This window comes from Ascidiella aspersa, chromosome 2, assembly GCF_963924565.1.
Source record: "Ascidiella aspersa chromosome 2, kaAscAspe10.2, whole genome shotgun sequence".
In the NCBI taxonomy this organism is placed as follows: domain Eukaryota; kingdom Metazoa; phylum Chordata; class Ascidiacea; order Phlebobranchia; family Ascidiidae; genus Ascidiella; species Ascidiella aspersa.
Genome location: NC_139448.1, coordinates 13,423,268 through 13,449,784, shown reverse-complemented (window position 1 = coordinate 13,449,784; position 26,517 = coordinate 13,423,268). Strand labels below are relative to the sequence as shown.

General features: G+C 37.1%; 4 protein-coding genes across 4 annotated transcripts; 2 read left to right on the top strand and 2 right to left on the bottom strand.

The window, feature by feature from the left end:
• Window positions 1–5,273: 5,273 nt before the first annotated feature.
• Window positions 5,274–6,776, bottom strand: LOC146163806 (uncharacterized). Its single transcript, XM_083383045.1, has one exon. The coding sequence runs from the start codon at window positions 6,593–6,595 to the stop codon at window positions 5,930–5,932; it is 666 nt and encodes a 221-aa protein (XP_083239171.1). The 5' UTR covers window positions 6,596–6,776; the 3' UTR covers window positions 5,274–5,929.
• A 720-nt stretch (window positions 6,777–7,496) lies between these two features.
• On the bottom strand, window positions 7,497–11,680 carry LOC146163805 (isocitrate dehydrogenase [NAD] subunit beta, mitochondrial-like). The gene is made up of 11 exons (XM_083383044.1): window positions 11,525–11,680; window positions 11,349–11,408; window positions 11,095–11,184; window positions 10,859–10,991; window positions 9,947–10,010; window positions 9,719–9,851; window positions 9,162–9,295; window positions 8,944–9,046; window positions 8,507–8,653; window positions 7,876–8,031; window positions 7,497–7,801 (listed from the first exon to the last, which is right to left on the bottom strand). Exons 1-11 carry the CDS (start codon window positions 11,564–11,566, stop codon window positions 7,721–7,723), a joined length of 1,143 nt encoding a protein of 380 aa, XP_083239170.1. The 5' UTR covers window positions 11,567–11,680; the 3' UTR covers window positions 7,497–7,720.
• Window positions 11,681–11,827: 147 nt separating this feature from the next.
• LOC146163804 (DISP complex protein LRCH3-like) lies at window positions 11,828–14,610 on the top strand. Its single transcript, XM_083381183.1, has one exon. The coding sequence runs from the start codon at window positions 12,059–12,061 to the stop codon at window positions 13,892–13,894; it is 1,836 nt and encodes a 611-aa protein (XP_083237309.1). The 5' UTR covers window positions 11,828–12,058; the 3' UTR covers window positions 13,895–14,610.
• LOC146163803 (WD repeat-containing protein 1-like) lies at window positions 13,972–26,190 on the top strand. The gene is made up of 15 exons (XM_083381184.1): window positions 13,972–14,681; window positions 14,922–15,043; window positions 15,399–15,545; window positions 16,199–16,290; window positions 17,199–17,379; window positions 17,925–18,035; window positions 19,491–19,633; window positions 19,929–20,014; window positions 20,806–20,919; window positions 21,147–21,229; window positions 22,685–22,870; window positions 22,981–23,085; window positions 23,612–23,791; window positions 24,552–24,690; window positions 25,064–26,190. The coding sequence occupies exons 1-15, from the start codon at window positions 14,663–14,665 to the stop codon at window positions 25,168–25,170; spliced, it is 1,815 nt and encodes a 604-aa protein (XP_083237310.1). The 5' UTR covers window positions 13,972–14,662; the 3' UTR covers window positions 25,171–26,190.
• The last annotated feature ends 327 nt before the right edge of the window (window positions 26,191–26,517 follow it).

Genomic DNA, 26,517 nt, shown 5'->3' with positions numbered 1-26,517 from the left:
TAACGATTTTTATATCAAAAGAATAAGAGAAAAAAATGTTTACTACATCTCTTACAAAAATACAAACTACTACCTCGCGCACCATACTCAGTTTACCGATTGCCTATCACGAGTAACTTACACATCGGTAATACACGCTTGCCACTAAATAAGTAATTTCCAGCTTCCAATATGAAGAGACTGAATTGCTGCCGCTGTTAAAAGTAAAGTGCAACTGGTAAGAAAAGCATTCGCGCATTTATACATTTCCTGCGCCCCACTGTGCGAGAAAAGCTGATTGTTAAAAGTTCCAGACGTTAATGACGCAAACGTGATTGTTGTTCTCGACGCCTTTATTTTATGACGCAACACAGCGCCCACGCTAACAAACGAAACAATTGCCCATCGACAGCTGTAGGACCGTGGGGGCTAAAAGGAGCATTTTGCTTTGAAATGTTGCAGAGATAGTTAATTCGAAAGTGTTTGAAAACCGAACATGTGCCTTTGACGTGTTTGATAGCTCGAATAATTCTCTCCCACGGACCTTAACGCGGCGCGAAGACTTGAATTGGCACTTAACTTGAACGGTGTAACGTAATTGTATCAACAAGAACCACAAATGCCCAAAAACGTAATTCGACATTTGGTAATGGTAATGCAAAATTCGCCAAGGTCATTTCCTAAGTCCTGTTAAAATCTTACAACTGAACAAAATGCGTATTTTACATAATTTTAGTTATTCATATTTTGCTTTTGTTTATATTTTAGTTAATAAATGGACAAATTAATGGTTAGTTTTGCAAAATTATTTGAGAATTGGTAATTTCTGTTTCAGTTTAGTTTGGGGTAATTTTTTTTCCATAAAAACGTTTTTTGACTTTATAAAGCGAACGGCTGGAAAAGTGGAATATTTGTATTTTTATAAAACGCTTATAGTAGTTTTGGTAGCTAGGTTTCAAGTCATTGTTATACATTACTTTTATCAAATATTGAAAGCCGCTTAAGGCAACGTAAAACCAAACCCGATAAACTTTAAAATTCCTTAAACATGAATCTTCATTAGGACAATAACCAGTTGCCTGAAATAGACCTATTAATCGACCAGCAACACGCCAACATAATGACTTATCTAAATGTAGCCGCCAACATCCGACAAATGTTCTCAACTTTTTCGGTTTTTGTAATAATGCATGCCAATTTTGGAAAGTACATTTAGGATGTGGAAATTGCTTAAACAGACCATAGAAATAGTTTTACACACAGCGGTTAATAGGCGTGTTTTATTATAGAGAGCCTTTTCATAACTGAAAATCTTATCTATAGCGACACATGCATCAATACAGCGTAAAAATTACAGGTCGTATTCTGTCGCTTGTTAATATTTATCATGTAGGCATGCTTTTTGTTAACTATTGTTATCACAAAATTAGAGCAAATTTGCCCAGATATTTGTTAATGTAATTTGAAAACGGTTAAAACTATACTAACTAGCCTACTTTTTGTAAACTTGATCTTGATTTCATAGGCCCTAAATCAGTGCTTCTCAACCTATGGGTTGCGACCCAAAATTGGGTCGCCGACCGCAGTAGCTCACATGTTTATATAAATTGAGATTGGTTCTGAGAAAGATTTTTCAATTTGGAAATTAAGGAAGCAATACAAATAACGTCTTATAATATTTTTTTAAATTCGAAGTTCTTTATGCTAATGCCTATTTTTTGTTCGCTTACAAGAAGAAACAAGTCCCTTTATATTGTTTTTCGGTGACATATGTGGGCACAATCATGCATATGTAGCGGTAAACAGACGAATAAAATGAATAGGAAATGTAATTTTATTGTCATTTCAACCCCAGAGCTTGGGAGTTGTTCCACATTTGTTTAACACGGTCGCTCATAATTAAATGTGTTTTATTCCCGAAAATCCCTACTGTTCTCGTTGTGAACCAGAACACACTTCAAACTTCGTTTAAAGTTATCAATAAACGAGTCATTTTATTTTTAATCGGGGACACCCAATACTGTAAGAGGTAATCTATGTTGCCCCAGAATACAAAATTATTTCTTTACTCCAGCGACTAATTTGCAGTATTTCATCCCTGTTACGATGAGACGTAATTTTGGTATCATCAAAGAAGTCGTGTTAACTGAATATAAGACAAGACTTTCAGCTGCTTGGTTTAACAAAGCTAAATACAGGGCGAATGAGAATAATTTTCTTACCGAGACGATGGAAATGTTCAAGAATGACGTCACAAAGTTACCTCGTAGAGCATGCAACCTTAAAAAACCCAGGCCTAGCGTTCGATGAAACTAAAAGAGGCTACTAATAGTTTTGGGGCATGGCTTCGTTAAAAAGGACTTATTTTCGGGAACTCGGTCCCGGGCCGTTCCAGGTAGCAATCGTTATGGATTATGGTGATCCTGTGGCTTCCACACCATAGTCACTACAAACTTTATTGCTTTGGATTTACCTTGAATCTAGAAACGAAGGGTTTCAGTGCAACTTAACAGACTTTATGAGCACTTCCCAATTCATATGGGACCACATGCCGATCATTTTCCCCGGGGACTGTATGTCGTTTTGTGTGACATACAGCATGACATAATCTGCGCGTTTTCGTGGCGTCACGCTCGTGAGGTATGAAAATTGCATCATTTAAAACTTCGTTACATGGAGTCAAAAAACCTCCTGATGACAATGGAAAAATATTTTCTTGAAAATAAATGCCAAAGCTAAATAAGACGAGTAAATCGATATTGTAGTGGCAAGCTTGTATTCGGTCAGCGTGTTCTGATGAATGTAAGTAGTTGCCACGTGCGCGACACGCAAACACAAAACACACGAAAAAGGCAAATGCGAACACGTACATAAAAAGGCATAAGACACGCTTCGCTTAACATGCTGCAGGGGCTACATTACTCCCCCCCAGAAGCGGGTTAAAATTTTTACGTGGCCGACCTCGTCTTCTGGGAACGTGCAGTTGCACTGGTTGCGTTGGGTCTACATAAGCAGGTTTAAGGCGATCAACAGAGATAGTTTGTCGCTGTCCCGCAATGTCTACAACAAAATACTTAGCGTGGCGTTCGAAAACTTTATAAGGGCCCTCATAAGGAGGATTTAAAGGGGGGCGGTAACCATCTTTGCGAACAAAAACATATGCACAACTTAACAAGACACGCGGAACATCAATGATAACATTACGATGCTTTGACATTGGCGTGGGGAGAAAGTTACCAATTGAGTTTCGAAGCGTTTGAAGAAACTCTGTCGGCTCACCCAAGTTAGTTGCGTGAGGGATAAAATCCCCAGGCAGGAAAATAGTTGTTCCATAGACCAACTCCGCGCTTGATGCTTTTAAATCTTCTTTTGGCGTAGCCCGAATTCCTAATAGAACCCAGGGCAATTCGTCTATCCAGTTTGCTGCCTGCATTCGTGCCATTAAAACGCTTTTCAAATGCCGATGAAAGCGTTCGACGAGACCGTTGGCTTGGGGATGGTAAGCTGTAGTGCATCTATGCTTAATTCCAATAAGTTGAGTGACTTTAGCCCACAGCTGCGACGTAAATTGTGGCCCTCTATCGGAGGACATTTCCGAAGGAACGCCAAAGCGGGCAATCCAATGAAATGCAAATGCACGTGCACACGTTTCTGTTGTAGCGTCAGGCATTGGGACTGCTTCCGGCCACCTGGAAAATCGATCTACAATTGTTAGCAAATACCTGTTGCCTTTCGATGTGGGTAGAGGTCCAACGATATCCACGTTGATATGTTGAAATCGAGCTGTTGGAATGGGATAGGTCTCCAATGGTGAATGAACATGGCGTTGCACTTTTGCTGTTTGACACTTGATGCATTGTCGGCTCCATTCCTGTATTTCTTTGTTTAAGCCATGCCAAACAAACTTAGATGCTATGAGCTTTTGAGTTGCACGAATAGACGGATGGGCTAGACCGTGAACTGCGTCAAAAACTTTTTTTTCGCCAAGTTTTTGGTATAATAGGCCGTGGACTACCTGTTGAAATGTCACACAAAATAGTTACACTGGACGATCCAATACAAATATCTTCGAGTTTTAATTTTGAAATAGCGGTACGGTAGGCTTGCACTTCCGGATCCTGCTGTGCTGCTGCTAACTGAAAGTAATCAATGTCAATTAGGTCCTGCTGAACCGAATTAAGAAATACACGAGAAAGTGCATCTGCGACCACATTTTGCTTACCTTCTACATGTCTGACGTCTGTAGTATATTCGGAGATCGCAGTAAGGTGGCGTTGTTGTCTCGCAGACCAAGGATCAGCAACTTTTTTGAAAGCAAAGGTGAGAGGCTTATGATCGGTGTACGCTGTAAATGCTCTTCCTTCGAGAAAGTAGCGAAAATGTCTGACGGACAGGTGCAACGCAAGGAGTTCACGATCGAACGCACTGAATCGAGTTTCGGCTGGTCGTAAATGCCTGCTAAAAAATGCAAGTGGCATCCACGTATTGTGAATGTATTGTTCGAGAACTGCCCCGACAGCTGTTTCGGATGCGTCGACTGTCAAGGCGGTTGGAGCCTGGTGCTGCGGATGAACCAGCGTAGTGGCATGCTCCAGTGCTGCTTTTGCTTTGTTGAAAGCACTCTGTAGTTCATCAGTCCAAACTAGTGTCTTGCTTTTTGTAGACAATGCTTTGTATATCGGGGACATTATTCGTGCGGCAGCTGGAATAAATCTGTGGTAAAAATTGACCATACCTGCAAATTCTTGTAGTGCTTTAAGTGTTGTTGGTTTTGGAAAGCGACGGATTGTTAAAACTTTGTCTGGAAGTGGTCTTGCTCCATTGCAGTCGACGCGATGACCAAGGAAATCAATTGTAGACTTTCCAAACGAGCACTTGTTTAGGTTAATAACAAGTCCGTTATCTGCAAGTCTTTGAAAAATTTGTTTGAGGTGTACGAGGTGCTGCTTTATTGACTTACTGGCAACTAGAATGTCGTCTAGATAAACGAATGCAAAATCAAGCGTTTGACAAACTGTATCCATAAGGCGTTGGAACGCTTGTGCGGCGTTTTTTAACCCAAACGGCATACGTAGAAATTCAAACAAACCAAAAGGTGTGATCACCGCAGTTTTTGCTATATCTGCTTTGGCAACCGGTACTTGATGATAACCTCTTACCAAATCAATTTTAGAAAATACTTTTGCTCCCGCTAAACGTGCGGAGAAATCCTGAATATGCGGTATAGCATACCTGTCAGGTTGGGTAGCTGCATTCAATCGCCTGTAATCGCCGCAAGGTCTCCAGTCGCCAGATGACTTTGGAACCATATGAAGTGGTGACGACCATGGACTAGATGATCTCCTGATTATTCCTAATTCCATCATTTTCCGAAATTCGTCCTTTGCTATTTGCAACTTTTCCGGAGATAACCGTCTTGCTCTTGCGTGCACTGGCGGGCCTGTTGTTGGAATGAAGTGTTCCACTTGGTGCTTTGGAGCCACGCTGAATAGTGTTGGCGTTGTGATGTTTGGAAACTTTTCCAAAAGCTTTCTGTACACGTTGTTGCCCGAAACCAGCGTGTTTAACTGCGGCGCGCTTTGCTTTGCGTTGCTGATTGGAATGCTGGCAAATGATTTAGCATTCAGCAGGCAATTGTGCCGGAGGTCTACTAAGAGAGAATGCGCTCTCAAGAAATCTGCGCCTAAAAGAGGCTTTGCTACAGCGGCTACAGTAAAGCGCCAGCAAAATTTACCAGATGCCAGATCTAAACATATGTTTCTCGTTCCATATGTATTTATGTTACTTCCGTTGGCTGCGATAAGTTTGGGGCCGCTGGATTGCTTCCGTTTTTGAAGAGATGAGGCAGGGTAAACGCTGATTTCCGCTCCTGTGTCGATCAAAAAGTTTCTTGCGGATATTTTGTCCCATACGTAAAACAAATTCCCTCTTTTGCCGACCGCTGAAGCATTTAGTAGCGGCCGGCTGTGTCGTTTCCCTGAAACGAACAAGGTTGCTGACATTTCCTCGCTTTGTCTTTAAACCTTTCGTGGAAGAAACACAAACCAACGGATTCGTTCCTTTGTATTTTTGTCTTCTTCTTGATTTTTGCGATAGTAAACTGCTGATCATCATTTCGCGCTTGCCACAACATGTCAGCACGTTGAGCCAGAAAGCGAGGATCTTCGAAACTTTCTTTTACCAAAACAACACGAATGTCTTCTGGCATAGTTTGCAGAAAGAGGTATCGGAAAAGAAAGCATGGCACATGTCCAGCCATAAGCGAGAGCATTTCGTCCATAAGCTGCGACGGCTTGCGATCTCCAAGCTCAGTTATGTGCAAAAGCTTTGCTGCTCGTTCATACTCGGAGAGGCTGAATGTGCTCAGTAATCGCTCCTTTATTGCGTTGTACTTGTTCCTTTCTGGTGGATCTTCCAATAAATCGATCAGTCTACTTGCGGTATGCTGGTCCAAGGCAGATATGACGTGGAAGTACTTAGTTTCATCGCACGTAATTTTTCTTAAGTGAAATTGCGCTTCAGACTGTTGAAACCATACTCGAGGTTGCTCGACCCAAAACGTCGGAAGCTTCAGAGAAACGGCGCTTTGCATGCTTGAATCTTGATTTTCAACCATTAAACTCGTCTATAGCCAAGAAATTTCGTTTCTTGGACCGGGGTCACCAAATGTAGTGGCAAGCTTGTATTCGGTCAGCGTGTTCTGATGAATGTAAGTAGTTGCCACGTGCGCGACACGCAAACACAAAACACACGAAAAAGGCAAATGCGAACACGTACATAAAAAGGCATAAGACACGCTTCGCTTAACATGCTGCAGGGGCTACAATATCATCTTAATAAAGATATTTTATACAATCACTTAATCTGGTGATGACACAAGTGCGTATCGAAGTCTTTTAAGAATACGTCGATTTACTCGACCTTTCTGACTTTGACATTCAACAGACCTGTGTGTATATATGGTAGCCAACCCAAAAACATTTTTATTGGTAAATATCTATAAAACTAGATCCAAAACTGAAGACCAAAAATGTCCAAACCAGACTCTAATTCTGTTGACCTGGGTACTAGGTAACTGCCTAACACTTCTATAGTCGAAAACAAACCTCGGTTGGTTTGACTTCACCTATTGGGTTAAGTCAAAACCTCCTTAGGACTGGTTGACAGTGGTTTTGAAGGACCGAACGATCTTTTAAATTTTTCAACTGTCTTCCAAAATATAGCCTAGTTCAACAAATAGTTTATTTTAACAACTATATGGGTAGTTTTTACATGGTTTAATGAAATAGTTGCGACCTCTTACAATTCCTTAGCTAAACCTACAATATAATAAAAATTTAGGTGAATACTATATGATTTCCGCAGGCATTCTCTCTTTTTCTGAAACCGAGTTATGTGCAAAAGCAACCAAATTACTACCAAACTTGTGTTGTAATCGTGAACTTTTCAAAGTAAACAAAACATTAACAAACTTCTAAAGAACTGCATTGCGACGTAGAAAAACGTATACGGGATGATCAGCTGTAAAATTTCGCCCTGAAAATGTTCGGTCAGAAAAACTTCGGTGAGAAATTTCAGGGTTAACTTTCGGGAAAATAAAGCAGGGTGAGATTTCACAACTGATTATTTTGTAAACAATAAGCAGCAGCACTCGACATCTAACAGATATAAATAAATATAACAAATAACAACATCAGGCAAAACAATAGCAAGAGGGAATTGTCGTGGCGTCAAAACGGATCTAGGCTTGGCCCAGGTTGGCAACGACAGCATTTGTGAACTCGGTTGTGGTTGCATATCCATTCAAATCAGAGGTCCGAACCTACATCAAAATACGTGCGCTTTCGTCAAACGTGCTTGTGGTTTATTTTTTCAACATAGACAATTTGCGGATACCTTTTTTTCCCTTAGCACTTTCAGCAGCGAGTTCTTGACGAGGTCGGCGTGAGCAGTGAGGTTCATGTGCGCAAGCATGTTTGTGCCGCATAAGAGCATCGCGGTCGGGTTGGCAATGTTCTTGCCCACGGCCTGGGCGAAGGGATGGCGAGCACCCTGAAACGACACACAGATGTCAGATGAAGGCTCGTGAAATGTGGGTAAAAAAACTTGTTCATATCCCCATCAGCATATCACTGCTGCTCCAAAAAGCATGGGATTCCTGTTAAACTTCTGAGGTTTTACTAAATCTTACCATTATCTTTGCTCAGACTATTGACCTAATCTTTGCTCAAGCGGTTGCCGAGGTTACGCAAGGAATGGCAAATCCACGTCACCTTCCTATATGCACGAGGTTTTAATTGATTAAAAACACTTTTGTTGGTTTTATTATTTGTTTGCCATATAAGTGGTATTTAGCCATATAAGTGGCATTTTTTTTATTTAAGTAAAAATTGACTTAAATTTTATTGCGATTCGTGTAAAAGAGGTGACTACGCATTAAATAAATTATATGGAACGCTGAAACTCTACGCCACTGTAGTGCAGTAATTCTACTCATTTCCACAGTTTATTTACAACTGCTACTTACAACTTCGAAAACCACGCAGTCTGGGCTGTAACTTTCGCCAGGAACCACTCCAGCACCGCCGACCAAACCCGCCGCCAAGTTGTCGATGATGTTACCATAAAGATTAGGCATTACCATCACGTCAAACTGACCGGGATTTGAGGCAAGCTGAAATCAAATCATCAAGTAGCAAGCAGCAGGTTTTGATTTAAAATAATTTAATATACATTATATAGCATTTTGGTTTGTTAATAAAACTTTAGCAGTGCATGATATTTGCCATCATAAACGAAATAATTTTTGACCTAAATTGGTTATTTCTGTTTTATAAACGCAAATAGGATGGCAATTAGAATAAACTAAGCTAAAGTTTGTTTTTATGTCACCAACATACTACTTTTTAATCTCTTTCTTGAATAAACTTAGCAACTACTTATATAAGGGGTAGAATAATGTACCTGCATGCAAGTATTATCCACAATCATAGATTCAAACTGTATCTTGGGATAAAGTTTGGCAACTTCCCTACACGAGTCCAAGAACATACCATCGGCAAGTTTCCTGGTGAATGACAATGAAGTAAATTTATTAAAAATATATGCCCTTTAAGTTAAATAAATCTCCTACAGAACAGAGACACACATATTGTTTGTAACGAAATATTTATTAGACTTACATGATATTTGCCTTGTGAACGGCGGTGACTTTTCCTCGACTATGTTTCGTGGCATAATCGAAAGCAAACTTTGCAATTCGTTTGGACTTTTTGCGTGTAATAATTTTAAGTGATTCAACAACACCAGGAACACTCTGTAAAACAAACACAGTATATGTTTTGTACAAAAGTGATTAACACAATTTACATTTGATTGCTGACAATTAAAATTTGCAACATTCGACTGGCTAAAAATCAGTTAATACATACAAATAGTACTTAAAAATAAATGGTACAATAAAGACAGGACACTTGACATTGTACAATTAAAATCGCAGTTAATTTCTTAAAAGCAGTTTTATATTTGGTACCAGTATACAGTATCTAGCAAGCTAGGGCACTGTATTACAAATCCTTGGTGTAAAAAAGGTTTAATTATTATTTCACCACCCAGGATTTTAAAAATGTTATTGAGGGCAATAATTCATGTAGCTTACAAAATATATATATACCTAAATTATTTTATGACAAAAAATATGCAAAAATTGGGGAAATTTTTACTGTGAATTTTAGGTTACCTCATGTTCAAGGGCGCTGTATTCGCCTTCAGTTTGCTCTCTGATTACAACAAAATCAAGGTCGCCATGTCGAGTTTTAACACCTGGCAAACTTTTCACCCGAACAACATTGGCAAATAGATCCAGTTCTTTTCTATAAAATTATTTAGTTGGTTTGATAATTAGTACATACTTCAAACCACGTAGATTAACAAACAATTAAAATCAAATTAAAATCTAGATGTATACCTCATCTGCATGTTGACGGACGCAAGCTCTCCAATATCAAACCATGATGGTGTTGCCAAAATACCTATTTAAAAAAACGATACTTAAGTTAGTTTGTTTCTTTTTGTAACCAAACAGCAGTACTAACTTAAATGTTTACTAAACGTATCTTTGCTAGGTTTCTCTGCTCTGGTCTAGAATCCTTTCCACAACCTACATTATTATTTAGGTTAGAGTGCGGGTTAGTGTTAGGGTTTGGTTGGGTCAAGTATTATTATTAAATAATAAATATGATAATACTCGACCCACCCACACCAAAAGCTAACCATCACCCTAACCTAAATATTGTACGCTTTTTTATTAATTGTTTAAATGCTGTGTAAAATTCAAGACCAGTGTAGGTTTCTCATCAAAAAGTAAACTTTCAAATCTAGAAATTAGTAAATAATTTAAAAAATGATATTGTGTATTAGTTGCTGGGTGGAGCCTTTCTACTATTCCGGTTTAAACATAACATGAATCATTTACACCAATACAAAGTCACAGCTTTGCAGAGTCAACATAAATTAAGTGTGGGTCCATTCCAACTTGAAATACTAGTCTACTGTTTTTATTTTCAAGATCGGAACCAATAAATTATGGTAAGTCTTAAAATATTTTATGTATTAATATTGTTCCTCAGCAAATTTAAAAGATGGAATAATTTAACAGCACTATGTTGATGTAGTGTGAGTAGTGTTAAGGGGCAAACTTTCTGTTTAGAGAACTTCATTCATTTAAGACTTAAATAGTTCGCTTTTTAGGTTCTAAGTAGGGCATATATGCACCTTTGGAAATGTCTAATGTCTGGAACTATAGGTTAAGGACATTTTACACAAAGACTCTATTTGGATTGAAGTCAATACAAAATGAATAGTTACAAATAAAATTCACCTTTAATTGCAACTTTGTTACTATGAACGGATTCAACAACTTCAAGCATTTGCTCTTTTGAACATCTGTCCTGAACCTCGCTTATCCAGAACTCCTCAAATTTAACAGGCACATCTGCCGCTTTAAAAACTTCCTGAATTAAAAATAATTGTATTTTTTAATTCGAATTAGGATGACATCCTATTTGTTTAATTACAAAAGATATAAAAACACACTAAAAAAAATTAATCACATACTTTTACAGAAAACATCAATTCTGGTCCAATTCCATCCCCTGGAATCATAGTAACCCTCAGCTTTTCTGGTGGTGTTGATGTGGCAGAACACTAGAAGTTTAAAAAAATTGACTTGATCACATAATATACTAAATTAATATTCAATAACAGTTAAGCTATTTTTTTTCATGAAATAATACATTAAAAAATGTATTTAGTTGATTTTGTGCTTTTTCGTGAATAAAAAGTCGGTTTATTTGAAGATGATTTTTTACCTGTAAATTGGATAGGTGGTACAACCGCTGTGAAATGCATGATGCACTTGGGATGGTTGACTGCAAAACAAAAGTGACTTGGTAAACAAATGTATTGAGTATTGTAACAAATCAAATTAACTTTTCAGTTTCGTTTGCTTAAATCAGGACTTGTTTTGAATCATTAGCCGAATTACCTTTGAAAGAAGTCGAGATAAGATTCTTGAAGTAGTTGCCATCTTTATAACAATGGTTTAACGAAGTACCAGTATCGTGACGAGCGTGCCACAAAAAATGTCCTTCCACTTTACAACCAGTATCCTTGAAAATATTTTTTGCACGTTTAACCTCAACAGCGCTGCAGTGGCGAAAAGGATTTAAAATTTTGTTCACACAAAGTGGCGGTGAAGATTGAAATTATGACGCAATAATGTTGCTATGCTTCAGTGGTTTTTGTGGCGTCACGGACAGCGAACCTTATTTGGCAATTTCCGGAAAACCACCACTGTACACAGCGTAACAGCGGCAGCGTTAAAAAACAAACATTACTTTGTAGCCCTACGCTAGTTAAACAAGCAGTCTGTTTCGGTGCAACTTTATCTGCTAATTTGGATGTGAAACTAAATAAAGGCGATTCATGTGAATTATTTAGTGCAAGATATTTTTACCTGATATGGAAATGACCCGTTACTCGTGACCACAGCGTTGTAATAACAAACTGCAGCATAAAAATGATTTCCGTTCTCCATTCAAGCACCAGACAATCAGAAAAGTTGCTTGAAGACGCGCAATACTCCGGTCAGCTTGTATTAACGAACCGAAAGTTAAAAGACGTTGTCTTGTGTAGTTCAGAACATGATCTTACGGACGTAACACATGTCGACTTTTCAAAGAACGGTTTGAACGAAGTACCACTAGAACTATGCGAGTGGTATTGTTTAAAACAACTGATATTGTCGTACAACTTCATAAAAGTAGTCCCAGATTTTTTGATTCGGCTAAGATTAATACAAGTCCTTGATCTGAGCAATAATTTGTTAAGCAACCTTCCATCAACAATTTGTGAGTTGTCTGGGCTGGTAGTTTTTCGTGTGAGCAACAACTGTATTGTCACGTTGCCAGGTGAAATCGGGGCTCTAAAGAACTGTGAGGAATTGGATGTAAGTGGAAATGAACTGTCAGCATTGCCAACTCAAATCGGCTCGATGGAATCTTTACTACATCTCGATGTAGCGAGAAATAACATTCTTGAGCTGCCAAACGAATTATGCCAATTGCCCTTGGTTCACCTAAACGCAAATGATAACAGGATATCTCGGATTCCATTATGCTTTCAAAAATTAGGTTCGATTAACAAACTAACGCTAGACCAAAATCCGCTAGTAAACCCTCCTGTTACAGTACTCAAAAAAGGAAAGGTTCATTTGTTTAAATACCTGCAAATTGAGTCTATGAAATCTTCTGGAGATCATGAAAATTTGTCTGCTGCAACATCACGTGGAGAGGATTTAAGCTCACATCCAAACTTGGACTTTCTGGCTAATGTAGTTGACAAGCTGGCTTCAACTAATTTAGACAGTATGAGTAACGGATCTACAGATGATCACAGGACTGATTCCATACCCTCCAGCAGATCTTCTCCCCGAAAAAGAGCTTGTAACACAAATGTTTTGGAGTCACAGATCTCCGAAGAAAAACAAAGGCCGGAAGATGTTCCAAGTAATATCAATGGAATTGACACAACTGAAAAACCTGAGCGCAAGATAGATTCTCAATCAAGAGAAGGATCTGCAAGGACTAGTCCGATTAAAAAATTGAAGTCACCAAGAACCAGTCCAGTTAAGCGTGTTAAACCCGAGGTATTTAAAGAACCACCAGTGATAAAAAATGAAAATACCCCAAGGAATCTTAACCACAATCGCAGAAGTTCAAAAGAGGCAAAACTAAACCTGACATCAAGCTTTCCTGGTTACACACCGACACCTGCACCAAAGCCGAATGTTGGACCAACAAGGCGAAATGACGTAGCGCCAGATGAAGCACAGTTCCTCAGTGTCATAAAGCCACGCAAAGCCTACATCAACAGAAGAGGGCCTCAAAGGGAAGACCCACTGTCCTTTACTATGAGACGTAGAGCCGAAAAAATGTATGAGGAAATGGAGAAGCTTGAAAAACTCCGGCAAAGTATAGAAGTTACCCTGAAAATGCCACTTCCTCAAGATTTGCTTCCCGCTTTGACCGACGGTGTTGTTTTATGCCACTTGGCAAACCACATAAAGGCAAGATCCATACCCACCATACATGTTCCCTCCCCTGCAGTTCCTAAGCTGTCGATGGCCAAATGCAGAAGAAATGTTGACAACTTTCTTGATGCTTGCCAAAAGCTGGGCGTACCAGAGCGTAACCTTTGTGCTGCGGCTGATATTTTGCATGAGCGTGGAGTTTCTAGATTATCAGATACAGTGAACTGTTTGCTAAAACTTAGTCCCAAACTTACCGATACAGACTATTCTTCACCCACCGTTCGCATTACTCCTCAATCACCTTCCAGACACAATCAAGTTTAGCTATTGCTACACTTTCTTTTAGTGCTCCATACAAATATGTAGTAGTATCACTGTAAATTACTTATGAATATAAGTGTTTTTCAATAACATACTATGTAATCTTACGTTTCAACAAAACAATTGAATTAGCTTAATTTGTAGCATTAAGTTCGTATCTTTATGGAAGTGTTCTTCAACTTTACTATTTGTTGTGAAATATTTCTCTTCATTCTTTATTTGTTTTGTTCTACCCTATTATTACATTTTATATCATGATCATTGACAGCTTTTTGCGACAGTGAAACATTTCAATATTGTTTTAATTCTAATTTTGTGACCTGGTTAAATAGTGCAAGTTCCAATTATAGTATCTTCAGCTTGTTATGTATTCAATCGTTTAGCTTTTTATTGTATTCATTAATTAATTTCAGCCTATATGTTGCTATACATAACAATGTGAAAAATTACACAACTTTCCTATTGCAGTTGAATATGCTTGAGGTTGCTTTTTTATTTTTTGTGCAATGATATTTTTCCTTGCTGAAATACTTTGCTAGACATATTTATATTGTCATGAGCAACCACAATCATTTTAACCAAGAGACTGTTGCCTTTGTGTACATCATTTGCACTAGTTGCTACTGTGCTTACAGTGATGCTTTGTTTTGCCTTGTGAACTAATCGGCGTGATATATCACCTTTGTTAGTTTTATTATGTTTTTTCCTTTTCGTTTCAGTTTTTTTTCTTGACTTAGATTTATCTTTATTCTGTTCAAAAACCACAAGACAATGGTGAAAATAGAGCCAAGTATGTATTAAGAATTTTGTTTCACATGTTGGTTTAAGCTATTTTTTTTCTAATAATAAAAAAAATCGATATAAAGTGTCTATTTGATATTATTTTTAATTTAAACATTGATATATATTGAAAGATTTACTCGTTTTGTGGTATATATATATATTAGAACAATTTTTAATATTCATTATGGACTATTTGGCTACATCTATCTCGCTATGTATATAGTATACTCAAGCATTTTTTTCACAGAGGAGTCTTTTGCTGGTTCTCCACCTACTGTTCGTGCAACTTCCTATGTTATGGGACCAGACCCTCATAATAAAACATTTCTTTACTGTATTGGCAATGGTGTTGTTGTAAGAGACATTGCTGTAAGTATAACTTATCTATTTGTAACATGATAGATTCTGGAAAAGCATTTGTTTATCATGTAATATTTGTTGGACAGTGTTTCTCCTCTTGACTCATGTCTGTATTGACTATTTTGTTATTCTAAAATTTTCAAGTTTTGTTTAGCTTAACAGCCTAATAGAACTTATATTTAATAGTGTAGTTTTCTGAGCATTTCCAAAACTCAATGATTCTAGTTATTAATACGCAAATGTGTATATTACTTTCTTTTCAGAGGCTGACAACAAAACCATAATTAAGCCATACTTAAATGATTATAATGATGATTATCAATATTCCCTTTTAGTGTCTCAACATTTGGTTTTATTTTTAAAGAATCCTAAAAACCACGAAATGTATTGTGAACATGCGAAAAGACCGACGGTGGCAAAATATGCACCGAGTCGTAACTATATATGCTCTGCTGATGAAAGTGGAGGTATTAGAGTCTGGGATACCACCCAGGAAGAACATATGTGCAAGGTTTGTTGTAAAACTGTGTATAGTGGTGGTTTATCGTTAGAAAGTATTATTACCTATTTCCGAGTACAGACGTCGGTAAAAATTAAAGTGGCCATAGTTTTATCTTGAAATAAAATAGTGCCCATAAACAAAGAAAGTTTGTGTTAGCAGACTTACTGGATTTATTTGTTTGATCTGCTACAACTTATCTTTAACTCCCGAAACTAAACAGTTGCCTTACTTGCTAATAATTATTCATGCTTAAGTTCAAATACAAAAACGAATTAAACAAGTGCCTTATATATGGTACTTTGCATCCAATAGTTTGAGACTATATAAAATCTATGTTAATGCTCTAAAATAGAAGGCAGGTTACATCAATCATGAAAAACCACTTGGTAAGATGGAAATTGTGGACGACTTGCCAACATTTTTGACAAGTGTTATTATGTCCAGGCTAGTGTTAATTGGTAGATACACATTTGACTGGCGAGTGCAATTATTCAATATCAACCTTGCACTAGATTTGATTGAGGCATCACTGTATTAGGTTTCAAATGGTGATAATTCATGAATAACTGCTGTTTTTTATTGTCTTAAAATTTTTTTTTTTTATTTCAATACAAACCAAATGAAAATTTAGATTTTCTAAAATCGAAATATATTTTTTGCAGCTCGAACGAAATATGATTAGTGGTGAAATTCGTGACATTTGCTGGGATGGTGAAAGCAAGAGAATTGGAATTTGTGGAGCTGGCAAAAATTCGTAAGATAGTGTACCTAGAACTAGGACTGCTAATGCTTCAAAATAATTGTTATATTCTAAAGCGGGGTCACCAAATTTTTTGCATGAAGGGCCGGATAACACTATGGACTGGCGATTGCGGGCTGGATAAAGATTAAAGGCTTTAAAATTTATGTTAATTTGTTTGACTTAAATATAATAAAACAAAGGATAGATCAAAGAAATATTTATTAAATATTATACTGACTTTTATGAAATTGTTGTTAATTTGTTTTGAATCATTAGCCGACCCAGAAGAATTATTTAAACTTTCTAAGGAAAACTGTCCCGTGGGCTGTAGTTTGAATTTTACACTCGCACATGTGACATGATGTCTGGCATTCAAAAGGTGACTTTTATTTTAATGCTTTGTCAAACAGTGACCCCAATCTGCATATTTAAGTGCTTGCTGTACCTGTACATTTAGTATATATATATATATTTAGAGAGAGAGAGATTTTGTCCCTCTGTTTATGCATTACATCAGACAACCTGTCAACACCATTAGGTATTCTCATTGGGAAAGGCATACTTAGTGTGTTACTGTGAGGCACGGAAACAACAAGTATTTCATTCTGTCAATTCTGCGAAAAATCCTAGTATTTATGCTGTGCGCCCTGTGTATAATAAAGTAAAACCAAGAAGCACACCTGCTCCAAGCATTTATAAATGTTTTTTACCATGCTCAAACTATTCGAATAACATTAGAATATAAGGTAGGGCAAACTTCACGAGTTAATGATAATTAATTTTCGGCCACAGGCTGCATTGTTCTTGGGGTCCACATCCTTTTGTCTTAATATAATCAGGGATGAGTACAATTTGCCTAAGCAACGCTGGGAATAATAGTGCTATATAGGTGTAAGGTGTAACCTTTCAATTTTACTTAGAATGGCAAAGGTGTTTTCATGGGACATGGCAACCAGCTTGAGTGAGATAACAGAACTCTTGAAAGCTGCCAATTCTATAGACATCAAGCAGAATCGCCCATATCGCTGTGCCGTTGCTTCTGAGGACGCCATTGCCTATTATTATAACGGACCTCCTTTCAAAAAAGCCAAGGAATGCACGGTTAGTGTGCGAACTTTTTTAAATAAGGCATAATGTTCGCATAATCTTTTGTATTAACCCTACAAACAAGGTGATTGTTTAGTTTTAGTATAATATAATTTCACACTCGTTTTGATATTAACTGTTGAATACATTTCCACATTGCTTTAATTGATTTATGATTTGGTTTATATTTGGAGTAACTACTTTTATGAGTTTGCAAGTCCCCAACCTTTGATGTTTGCCTTATCCCTGTAAATGTCCACTGTTTCCTTGTATTTCACAAGTGCGTCTTTATGCGCATCGCTCTATGAAGTTACATCCTGTACATGAGGGCTTAGTTAGTCATTATGCCCTCGTATAAGCCTGTCACTGCATGCTCTTCAAATGGCACATTTATGCTACTTTATGGTAAGAACAAATTGTAACCCTTTTTACATTTGTATAAGACATTTATTACACCTTATAAAGCAGATTAACTTAATAATAACTTTTGTAATAAAATTTTTCATACTATTAGTTGTTCGTTCGTTTGTAATTTAAAACAATTTTTATTGTCATGCTAGGGAGCTTCACGCTTTGCAACGTGTACTCGCTTTTCACCAAATGGAGAATTACTTGTTGTGGCATCAATGGATGGCAACATTTATTGTTATAATGGAAAAACTGGTGAACGGGTAAGAAAAAGCTCTAAAAAATACTTGTTTGATGTCAAATTGTAATCTTATGTGAAAAAATAGGTAAAATATATAAAGTGGTGCTTTAAAGGAAAGTAAGTGCTCTGATAAGACAAAGTTAAAGAAAAAAGTTTTTTATGTAAAATTATATGTGGTTAAAATAGTTAAATAGCAACATATATATATATAAAGTGGCATTTTCAATAGATGTTATGATACTCAAAAACATCTTGGCAAGAAAACAGCCGTGTGTTGTATTCCCAATACAATCAGTTAAGCATTTGCATTAAACAAATAAATCTGTGTTGTACAGCATACACCAGTGCTCCACAAACTTTTTTCACTTGCGGCACACTAACAGACCTAAAACAATTCGGCGGCACACATCTCCTAATGCATATCGATCAACAATAATCAACCTCACCAAATATGATAGGCTGCCAACATAAAAAGAAACGTTTTAACAAGAAACGTGCCGAAGGCGCCGAAAATTTTTATGTATTACATTCTTTTGTCTTCTAATTTTGCGGTTTTGCAGACTTCCTAAAATTTCCAAAGCTGGTTGAAGTCCTGAAAATTCTACCCCCTTGGCTGGTTAGAGAGCAGACGGCTTTGATAGCATTCGAAAAATAAAACTGACTTTTGTGCTTCGTTCGTTTTTGCCTAATTCAATTTTCAAAACAGCTGAGACTAATTGGCCAATCACATATTGTGAAAAATAGATAATGATTTTTTTATTGGGTTGAGCAATGGGTAATCTCCCTTTTCATTTTGGTGTAAAATTAGAATACATTTGCTGTATGTTTGATTGTTTAAAATCCTGGTAGTTGAGGTAGTTGAGTCAGTAAAAAAGATTTTTTGAAATTGATTTCTGGTTATAAATGGCAACATAGGTTTTAAGATAAGTTTTAAATATTTTGGAAAGTTCATAAAATTACACACGGATTATTGCGTAAGGTGGAAATACTTGCCTCAATGACATATACATTCTGCGCGGTAATTCAACTAATCATTTAAAAGTAGCATTAACAATGCAAGTAACACAATTCCGGAAACGTCGTGGCTCACCGGTTGCGGAGCACTGGCCTACACTATTGTGGTTTCCACTAAATTCGCAAAAATGTATTGCCTGTTTGTAGTTCAATGCTTTAAATCACCACTTTGTTGTTTTGTAAATTTTACAGAAAAGAAAAGACAAAAAATTCCCCAATCAAAGTCCTACTTATATCACTACAATACCTGATAGACGCAGACATTTTTTAGAATTGTCACAAAGTATTGAAATATTTTATTGCATTCGATTATGTTTGAATTGATTTTAGCTTAACAGTCTTAACTTTTTACTGTTTTTGACCATGGCATTTGTACTGATTTGTTTAGAACCTATATATTTTAACTATTTATTTTTTTATTTATATAACCAAGTATTTTGTATTTTTGTGCTGCTATGTCTAGGAAGAACAATTCAAGTTTGGTAATCCTGCCCATGCAACTGGCGTATGTAGTGTTTGCTTTAGCCCTGATAGCATGGAACTGCTCTCAGCGTCTACAGACAAGACAGTCAAGATATGGGATGTGGCGACTCGAACAACAACTGTGTAAGGATATCTTTGCTATCATTAGATGGGATGATTATTTTGTATAATCACTTTATGACCAGTATCTTTTAATATTTTAAAATTCCAAATTCTTTTTAGAACTCTTTTAGAAAACTGTTAAACATAAAAAAAAGTACCAGACAGTGTTTTGATGATCATTGATCATGTATGGTATATGGTATATAAATCATTTAACACTTTAGAAACTGCCAGATAAATGTTTTTCACTTTGTTGGCTGAAGCTAATTTTACTGTTATGTTTTTTTTTGAAAATTGTACATTATGATTCTTTTAGAAAATTTGAAATGGGTACACAACTGGCAGACCAGCAAGTTTCGTGTTTATGGCAAGGCGATTACATCCTATCACTTTCTTTATCTGGTGAGACAACATTTAACTTTTGTATACATGCGGATTGTATGGGTTTCCAAGTATGACCTATCATCATTGTGTTAAAATCAAGTAACTATTTATTACATATATCGTTTATTAATACTTTAAATTAAAGCTGGGCTAAAATACCTATACTAGTTTATTTTTGTTCGAAGCATTGTACATTGTACATATATATATTATATCATATGTGTGTGCAATCAGAGGCGACTCTTTGATTATAAGATTATTTAGGGGAGATTATTCCGTGAAATGTGAAGACATTTTCAGTCATTTGGTTTAAATTAACAAAACTTTCAGTTTAGAACATAAACACACATATTCGCTCATTGTTTAATATAATGGCTTATTATGAATTTGGAGGGCCATAAGAAATAATGCTGTTTTGTTTTGCCAAAACGATTCTTCAATACCACCCAGAACTTCCACCTAAAACATAAAGTCCACTGACTTACTACATGGCAGCCAATTTATCATACATATAAACTATATCAAGTCGTGTTCGTGTTCATGTAAGCTGCCTTAAAATCGACACCTGCTGCCCCTCCAAACTAAAATTTGGAGTTTATCAAGCATCTAAACAGCCCTACGCGTTTATCCGCCGGTAAAGAGCAATAGGAATAACTTAAATGTGCTACCTTACAGCAATGAGTTTTTTTTTTAACTTTTAACCTACACTGCATTACAAAATATTTCAACATGTACGTCGCCGTAATTTCGCTTCACAGTTACATACTAGCTCTTTGAATAACAATGAATTCTATGTAATTTTTTTTCAGGTGATATCAACTACCTGGACCGCCACAATCCATCGCAGCCTTTACGTGTTGTTGTGGGGCATAACAAGTCCATCACATGCGTCGCCGTGCAGCCAAAAGAAGCTATTTTCACAGGTATGGTGCAGTTTATTACATTTCCATAAAAAAATTCGAAAATAGTTAGCATGTGTAAAATTGCTGTGTTGTGTTTTCTGTTGGTTAAAAATCAATTTAAATAGGTAAAACAGGATTGCGGATAACTTTACCATGTTAAAAGTTGCACGTTACAGAATTTATATATATTTTGTCTTCATTATACTGTAACAATATTAGTACTAAGAAATTATAACTTTTAATTTTAGCTAGTTTCGAGGGAAGAATTATCAAGTGGAATCCAACTACTGGAGAAGGAATTCGTTTCAAGGGCACAGGACATGCGTCCAAGGTCAGATATTTTAATCTAATACGTATCACAATTGCATGAATCGTTTGAAGCAAACGGGCCCTATTACACGCTTGCCACACTTTAAAACCTAAATAGACATAAGTTTTTTAACCTTTCATAGGGCGCTGTGTGTATTCATTTATTTGTTGATAGAAAGCTGTTTATTTTTTTGTTTTGCTGTGTTGAGAAGTTCTGCTCTGCCAAACTTAATCATTAACATATTTATTTACTACGTTGGCCGAAGAATCAGCCAGAAAGACGAATAAATTGGTCTGAAAAAAATTGACAAAACAATAAATATATTTTGTTAGAAAAATTAAATATGTTTTTTTGTTGCAATTCTTGTCATTTTTTTGAAATATAGATTGTACACCTTGCGCGAAACAAGTTAAAAACACGTTTGCGATTGTATTTTTATACAGTTAATATATTTTTGAAATCTCGAATATGTGTGAACATTACATATTACACTTTATGAAAATTAATATTGTTGTCCTGTTGTCCTAATCTAAAAAAAAATGCATTTCAGTTGAATTTTAACAACTTATGTGTGCTAGTGTGAGTGTAAAATAATACGGTATGGGTACCGGCTGGTTTACTTTCGCACCTCCTTCTGTACTTGTTAATGTCACAAATACTTGACTATATATTCTTGTTCACTGTAATATTAATATGTAAATGTTTTACATCTTAGTTCAGCGATGCTTAACAAATATTGCCATACTTTGGCTTAGAGGTCGAAAAGTACATACTCATACATTTGTTCGGCGAACAACGCGTTTAAACTTTAGAGTGATGGAAAATTTAAGGGCGCCAAGAAAAATAATAGTTTGGGCCGAAATAATTTTCCAGGTTCTGTTCTGAAAGTTTGCGTATCGGCTCGCATAGCTCAATGGCTTTTGGCAACCCTATAAATGATTTTCGCTACGGTTTTTCGATTAATTTATAAATACATTTGCCCATGGCCAAACGCGCCTCGATTCCAACGAAAAAACGTGTCAAACGTTGAATTTAACTTTGTTTATTGTTTTTTTCTTAATGCACCAAGCCTTGTTTTGTTCTTGATACCTGGGACCTTGACATCTCAAAAAAAAAAACACACAAAGGGAAAAAGACGCCAAAATATCGAAAATTAAATTCCCAATTATATATAATAAAAGTTTAAAGTATATTTGTATTGTTTCGCTGTAACTCTTTAAAAAAAAGGGCATTGCTCGGTTACAAAATCAACTTCATACGATTTTTGTCACAGTTCTTGTGCAGATTTTTTTTCGGATTTAAATAAATCTCTAAATATATTATATATTAAAAGAAAATTCCGAAAACAACTTTCAACTTACCTTCTGTGCCCCCAAACTACAGAACCAAAACAGGTTGCAGCACACCCACAAAATAGTTTCAAAACTCAAACACAAACCGTTGGACTTCACGCTCAATTTTTTCGATCGTCTACAGGTTACTGCCTTGCTCTACGACGCCAACGACAACAGACTGATCAGCATCGGGCAGGACAACAACGTCCGCTTCACCTGCGCCGAGAGCTGCGACTTCTCCACCTGCACGTCCGTTCCGCTCGACACGGAGCCCGTCTCCATGTCGTTCGCCGCCGACGGCGCTTTGGTGGTAGCTTGTGAAAAGGAGGTACGCCGCTAGCTTGTCTTGCCTTTTTGTTAATTTTCAAAATTTTCGCCTATGGCCACTCGATCGTCTGCTGCTCGGAGACTAACTCTGCGTCATTTTTCTCTCGCCAGATCGTGATGATCCGGAACGGCTGCAAGGTGGCAACGCAAGAGTGGCAAGCCATCTACCCTGCCAAGATCGCAGTGGCGGGCGGCATCTTGTTCGCACCCAGCCCGGTAAGTTCGACTCTGTTAGAGATTCACCGCTGTCTTTTTGATGCTTCGAAATAAACTATAGGGAAAAGGAAGGATTTGAAATCATAGCTTACTATTTGAAGTATAATGAAAGATACACAACACATATATATGTGTTCAGCAACTGTGATCTAGCCCTCTTAAAGTTCCTTTATGAAATATAGGGTTTTCTATGAAATATATGGTGTTTACTAGTGTGTTTACAACGAAGGAGTTTTCATAAATTTCCACTTCTGACATGGATCTTTCGACATCCGTGCTACACGTGTCACTAAATATTCAACCAAACATATCTAGGATTTGAAAATATAGTTATTTCGGTGGGCAACTTCAGATTTCAAAGCAACACTAAATTGGCTTAACACGAAGCAAGGGTAAAAATTAAGGCAAAATACGACTGACATCGAAATGGTTGCTTGTCACCGCCCACCGGGTCGGTGATTTGCCGTTGATCGGTAAAACATTCGACTCTAACAAACCAATTTAACTAGTAAACATATGTTCGAAGCTGGAGCGGCAAAGCAAGTACTGCGACCTGTATGACATCGAAACCAACGGTTTTAGCAAGAGAGATGTGAGAATTGACCTGAGCGAGATGACCGCTGTGGCGGCGTCCAGCGATGGAGCAATGGTTGCGGTGGCCGAGCAGAAGTCCATTTTTCTTTACAACATCGCCGACGGGTTTGAGGTTAGTTTAGGCGTTTTGGGATGAAAATACCCTGTGAAAGCTGCTTGGTGGGTGCCTCTCTATTGTGTAAAAATAAACTATCGACCTAGTGCAGATTTACCCCCGCACTATTGACCTCGCTATAATTTTTGATCAATAAAATTTATTTTGTTTTTTCACTGGCTTACTAACCTTACAATCCGTGGCTTCCTGAAACAACTTAAATCAACGGGATTACTTCTTGATTACTCATTTTATTAAATCTGGGAAATTATTGTTTGCGGCAGTTTAGCAATCTATATGTTATACTCATATAAAGAAGCGAAAATATATTTAACTGGTGTTAAATATGAATAAAGAGTTATTTGAAACCTTCAAATGTATGGGCTTTGATATTCTTCTTACGTCTTACTACAACCTTCAACCATTATGCTCCAAAAAATCTTAAAAAAAAATGTCCAAAAAAAAAACAGGCTTTACCAATTTCTCTACCTAACCCTTTTTGCTGGGGTGGAACCCTATGGAAACATTTCACTGGCTCGAGGACCCCAGAGCAATAATTCCACTGACTCGAGGAACCCCAGTGTAATAAACACACCTCAATTAGCTAAACAATTTAGAAATTGCGGAACCCCTGGACTGCACTAGCGGAACCCTTAGGTTCCCCGGAACCCTGGTTGAAAACCACTGACCTAACCATTTTGGCAACCTGAAACACAATCAACCCACGCCATCTTAAAAAAAAACACGTCGATACATTGGGACAAATTTACAATTTCAGAAATCGAAAAAGCTGTACGGGCACACTGGCAACGTGACTTCCATGGCCTTTTCGCCCAACGGCCAGATGCTCGTGTCGGGACAAGTCGGCGACTTTTACGCGTGGGACCTGGCCACCGACAAGAAGCAGTATGCGAAAAGTGAGTCGGATATCGTTTTGTCATATAGATCCAAGTGGTGTTTGGTTGAACGCTGCAGCCGTCTGGTTTCGCCAAAGTTTGTGAGTAGGTGGATATCCTGTGCGAGCGCTTACGATCTAATCGAAATGCCATGAAACGCTCGGATGGCCGTGGTGCGCTGTTAGAATGTCGATATTTGGTAAATAAGGCCTATAGGTACCGAACAAATCCCTAGTATTTAGCATAGGCTTCGGCTGCTTAAAGTCTGATTTTCTGCTTCGTTTTACCTGCGCATAAGCCAAAATCGACATCCAACTTGTACTACAGGGATCTGACCATTTTATATAAAAACAAAATGCATTTACGACGCGTGTTTGTTGTTTTTTTTCCAAAGGAGCTCACCCGTTGAGGACGGTGACAGGCCTGGCGTGGTTGGACGACCACACAGTGGTATCGGTCGGCGAAGACTGCGCCGTCAAGCAATGGACCGTGTCTTTGTGATGCGCGACCCATGACGCCAAACCTACTACAAGGTGGCGGCAACGTGTGCTTTTTGTGAAATCAAGAAAACCCTACCACAAAAATAACAACGACGTTGTTCTTTTTACTATGGCTACGTTAACCGCGATTAGCATGGGCTCTAGGCAATGTTGAATTTAATCATGGTAGCCCAGTCGAATGAACATCTCTATTACCAATTTAATTTCCCAGCACTTTGCTGTGGTAATCAACCTATAGGCTTAGTATTTCGAAAATATCCACCTCTTTTTGCTTATGCGAACGTATCTAGACTGGCGGTCCTCCAACCGGATCTGCAGCATTCGCCAAAGCCTGTTTATGTCACTAATGTCTAACTAACACTTGTTGCGAGTTGCCCCGTTATTACAAACAAACTCATTTAACTGTGCTGTCTTTGTATTTTTAAATAGTCCGTTTTGTATGAAGAATATCCTAGTTTACGATTGACAATAAACAGTCCAAAGGTGGTTATTTTCGAAAGGTTTGCGTCCGCTTAACAGTGAAGCAACACGAAAACTGGTTATTTTAATGTGAGAAAGTAATATAATGGGTCAAAACTGCCTCAAATACTTGACATTGTTATATAACGCAAACCAGCGGCCATTATTTCAAACAAGTTTATTTGCCTTGCCTTGATTGAAACCATATGTTTTTTGCTGTGTTGTTCCTCGCTATTTCAAGTTAATCCTTTTACTGTACGAATCAAGATTTTTTATATGCGCTTAATTTGATTTGTGTTCTCTATGAAAAAACACAATACGATACTTTGTTAAAATATCTTTACTTTATTATTACACCAGCTAATTAAGTTAAATAATTGAAAAAAAGCATTGTTTGTCTGCTAAACGTAAAGAATTTCATAAACAGCTGCTAATTTAAACCTATTGTAAATAGTTTTTAGTGCGCATAAGCTGGATTATTTAGTTGCGTGCTTACATCGCTTTGCTTGTTTACATATTTCGGTCTTATTAAACCTACTTAAAATAAAGTTCATCCATTGCGTGTTTATTGTAATAAATGTCAAAGTTTATTAGAAATCTTCAATCTTCAAGATAGTTTCCCCTTGTGGTAACCTAAAGGTAACCATTTTTTTAATTAAATTTATGCAAAATTTACTTTAACTTGTCTCTATATCTAAAACTTTCCAATTCGTTACGTTTTGAATTTTCAAGGGAACTAAAGTTTTTAAACGAAACACCACAACCAGAAAAAAAGGTTCTAGCATCTTAGCCAAGTATTTAAGGGAGAAATTAAAACAAGATAATAATATTTTTTTTCAAATATGAAACCGAGTTTTTACGTCATATTTTTTTTTAGTTTCTTTTCGAT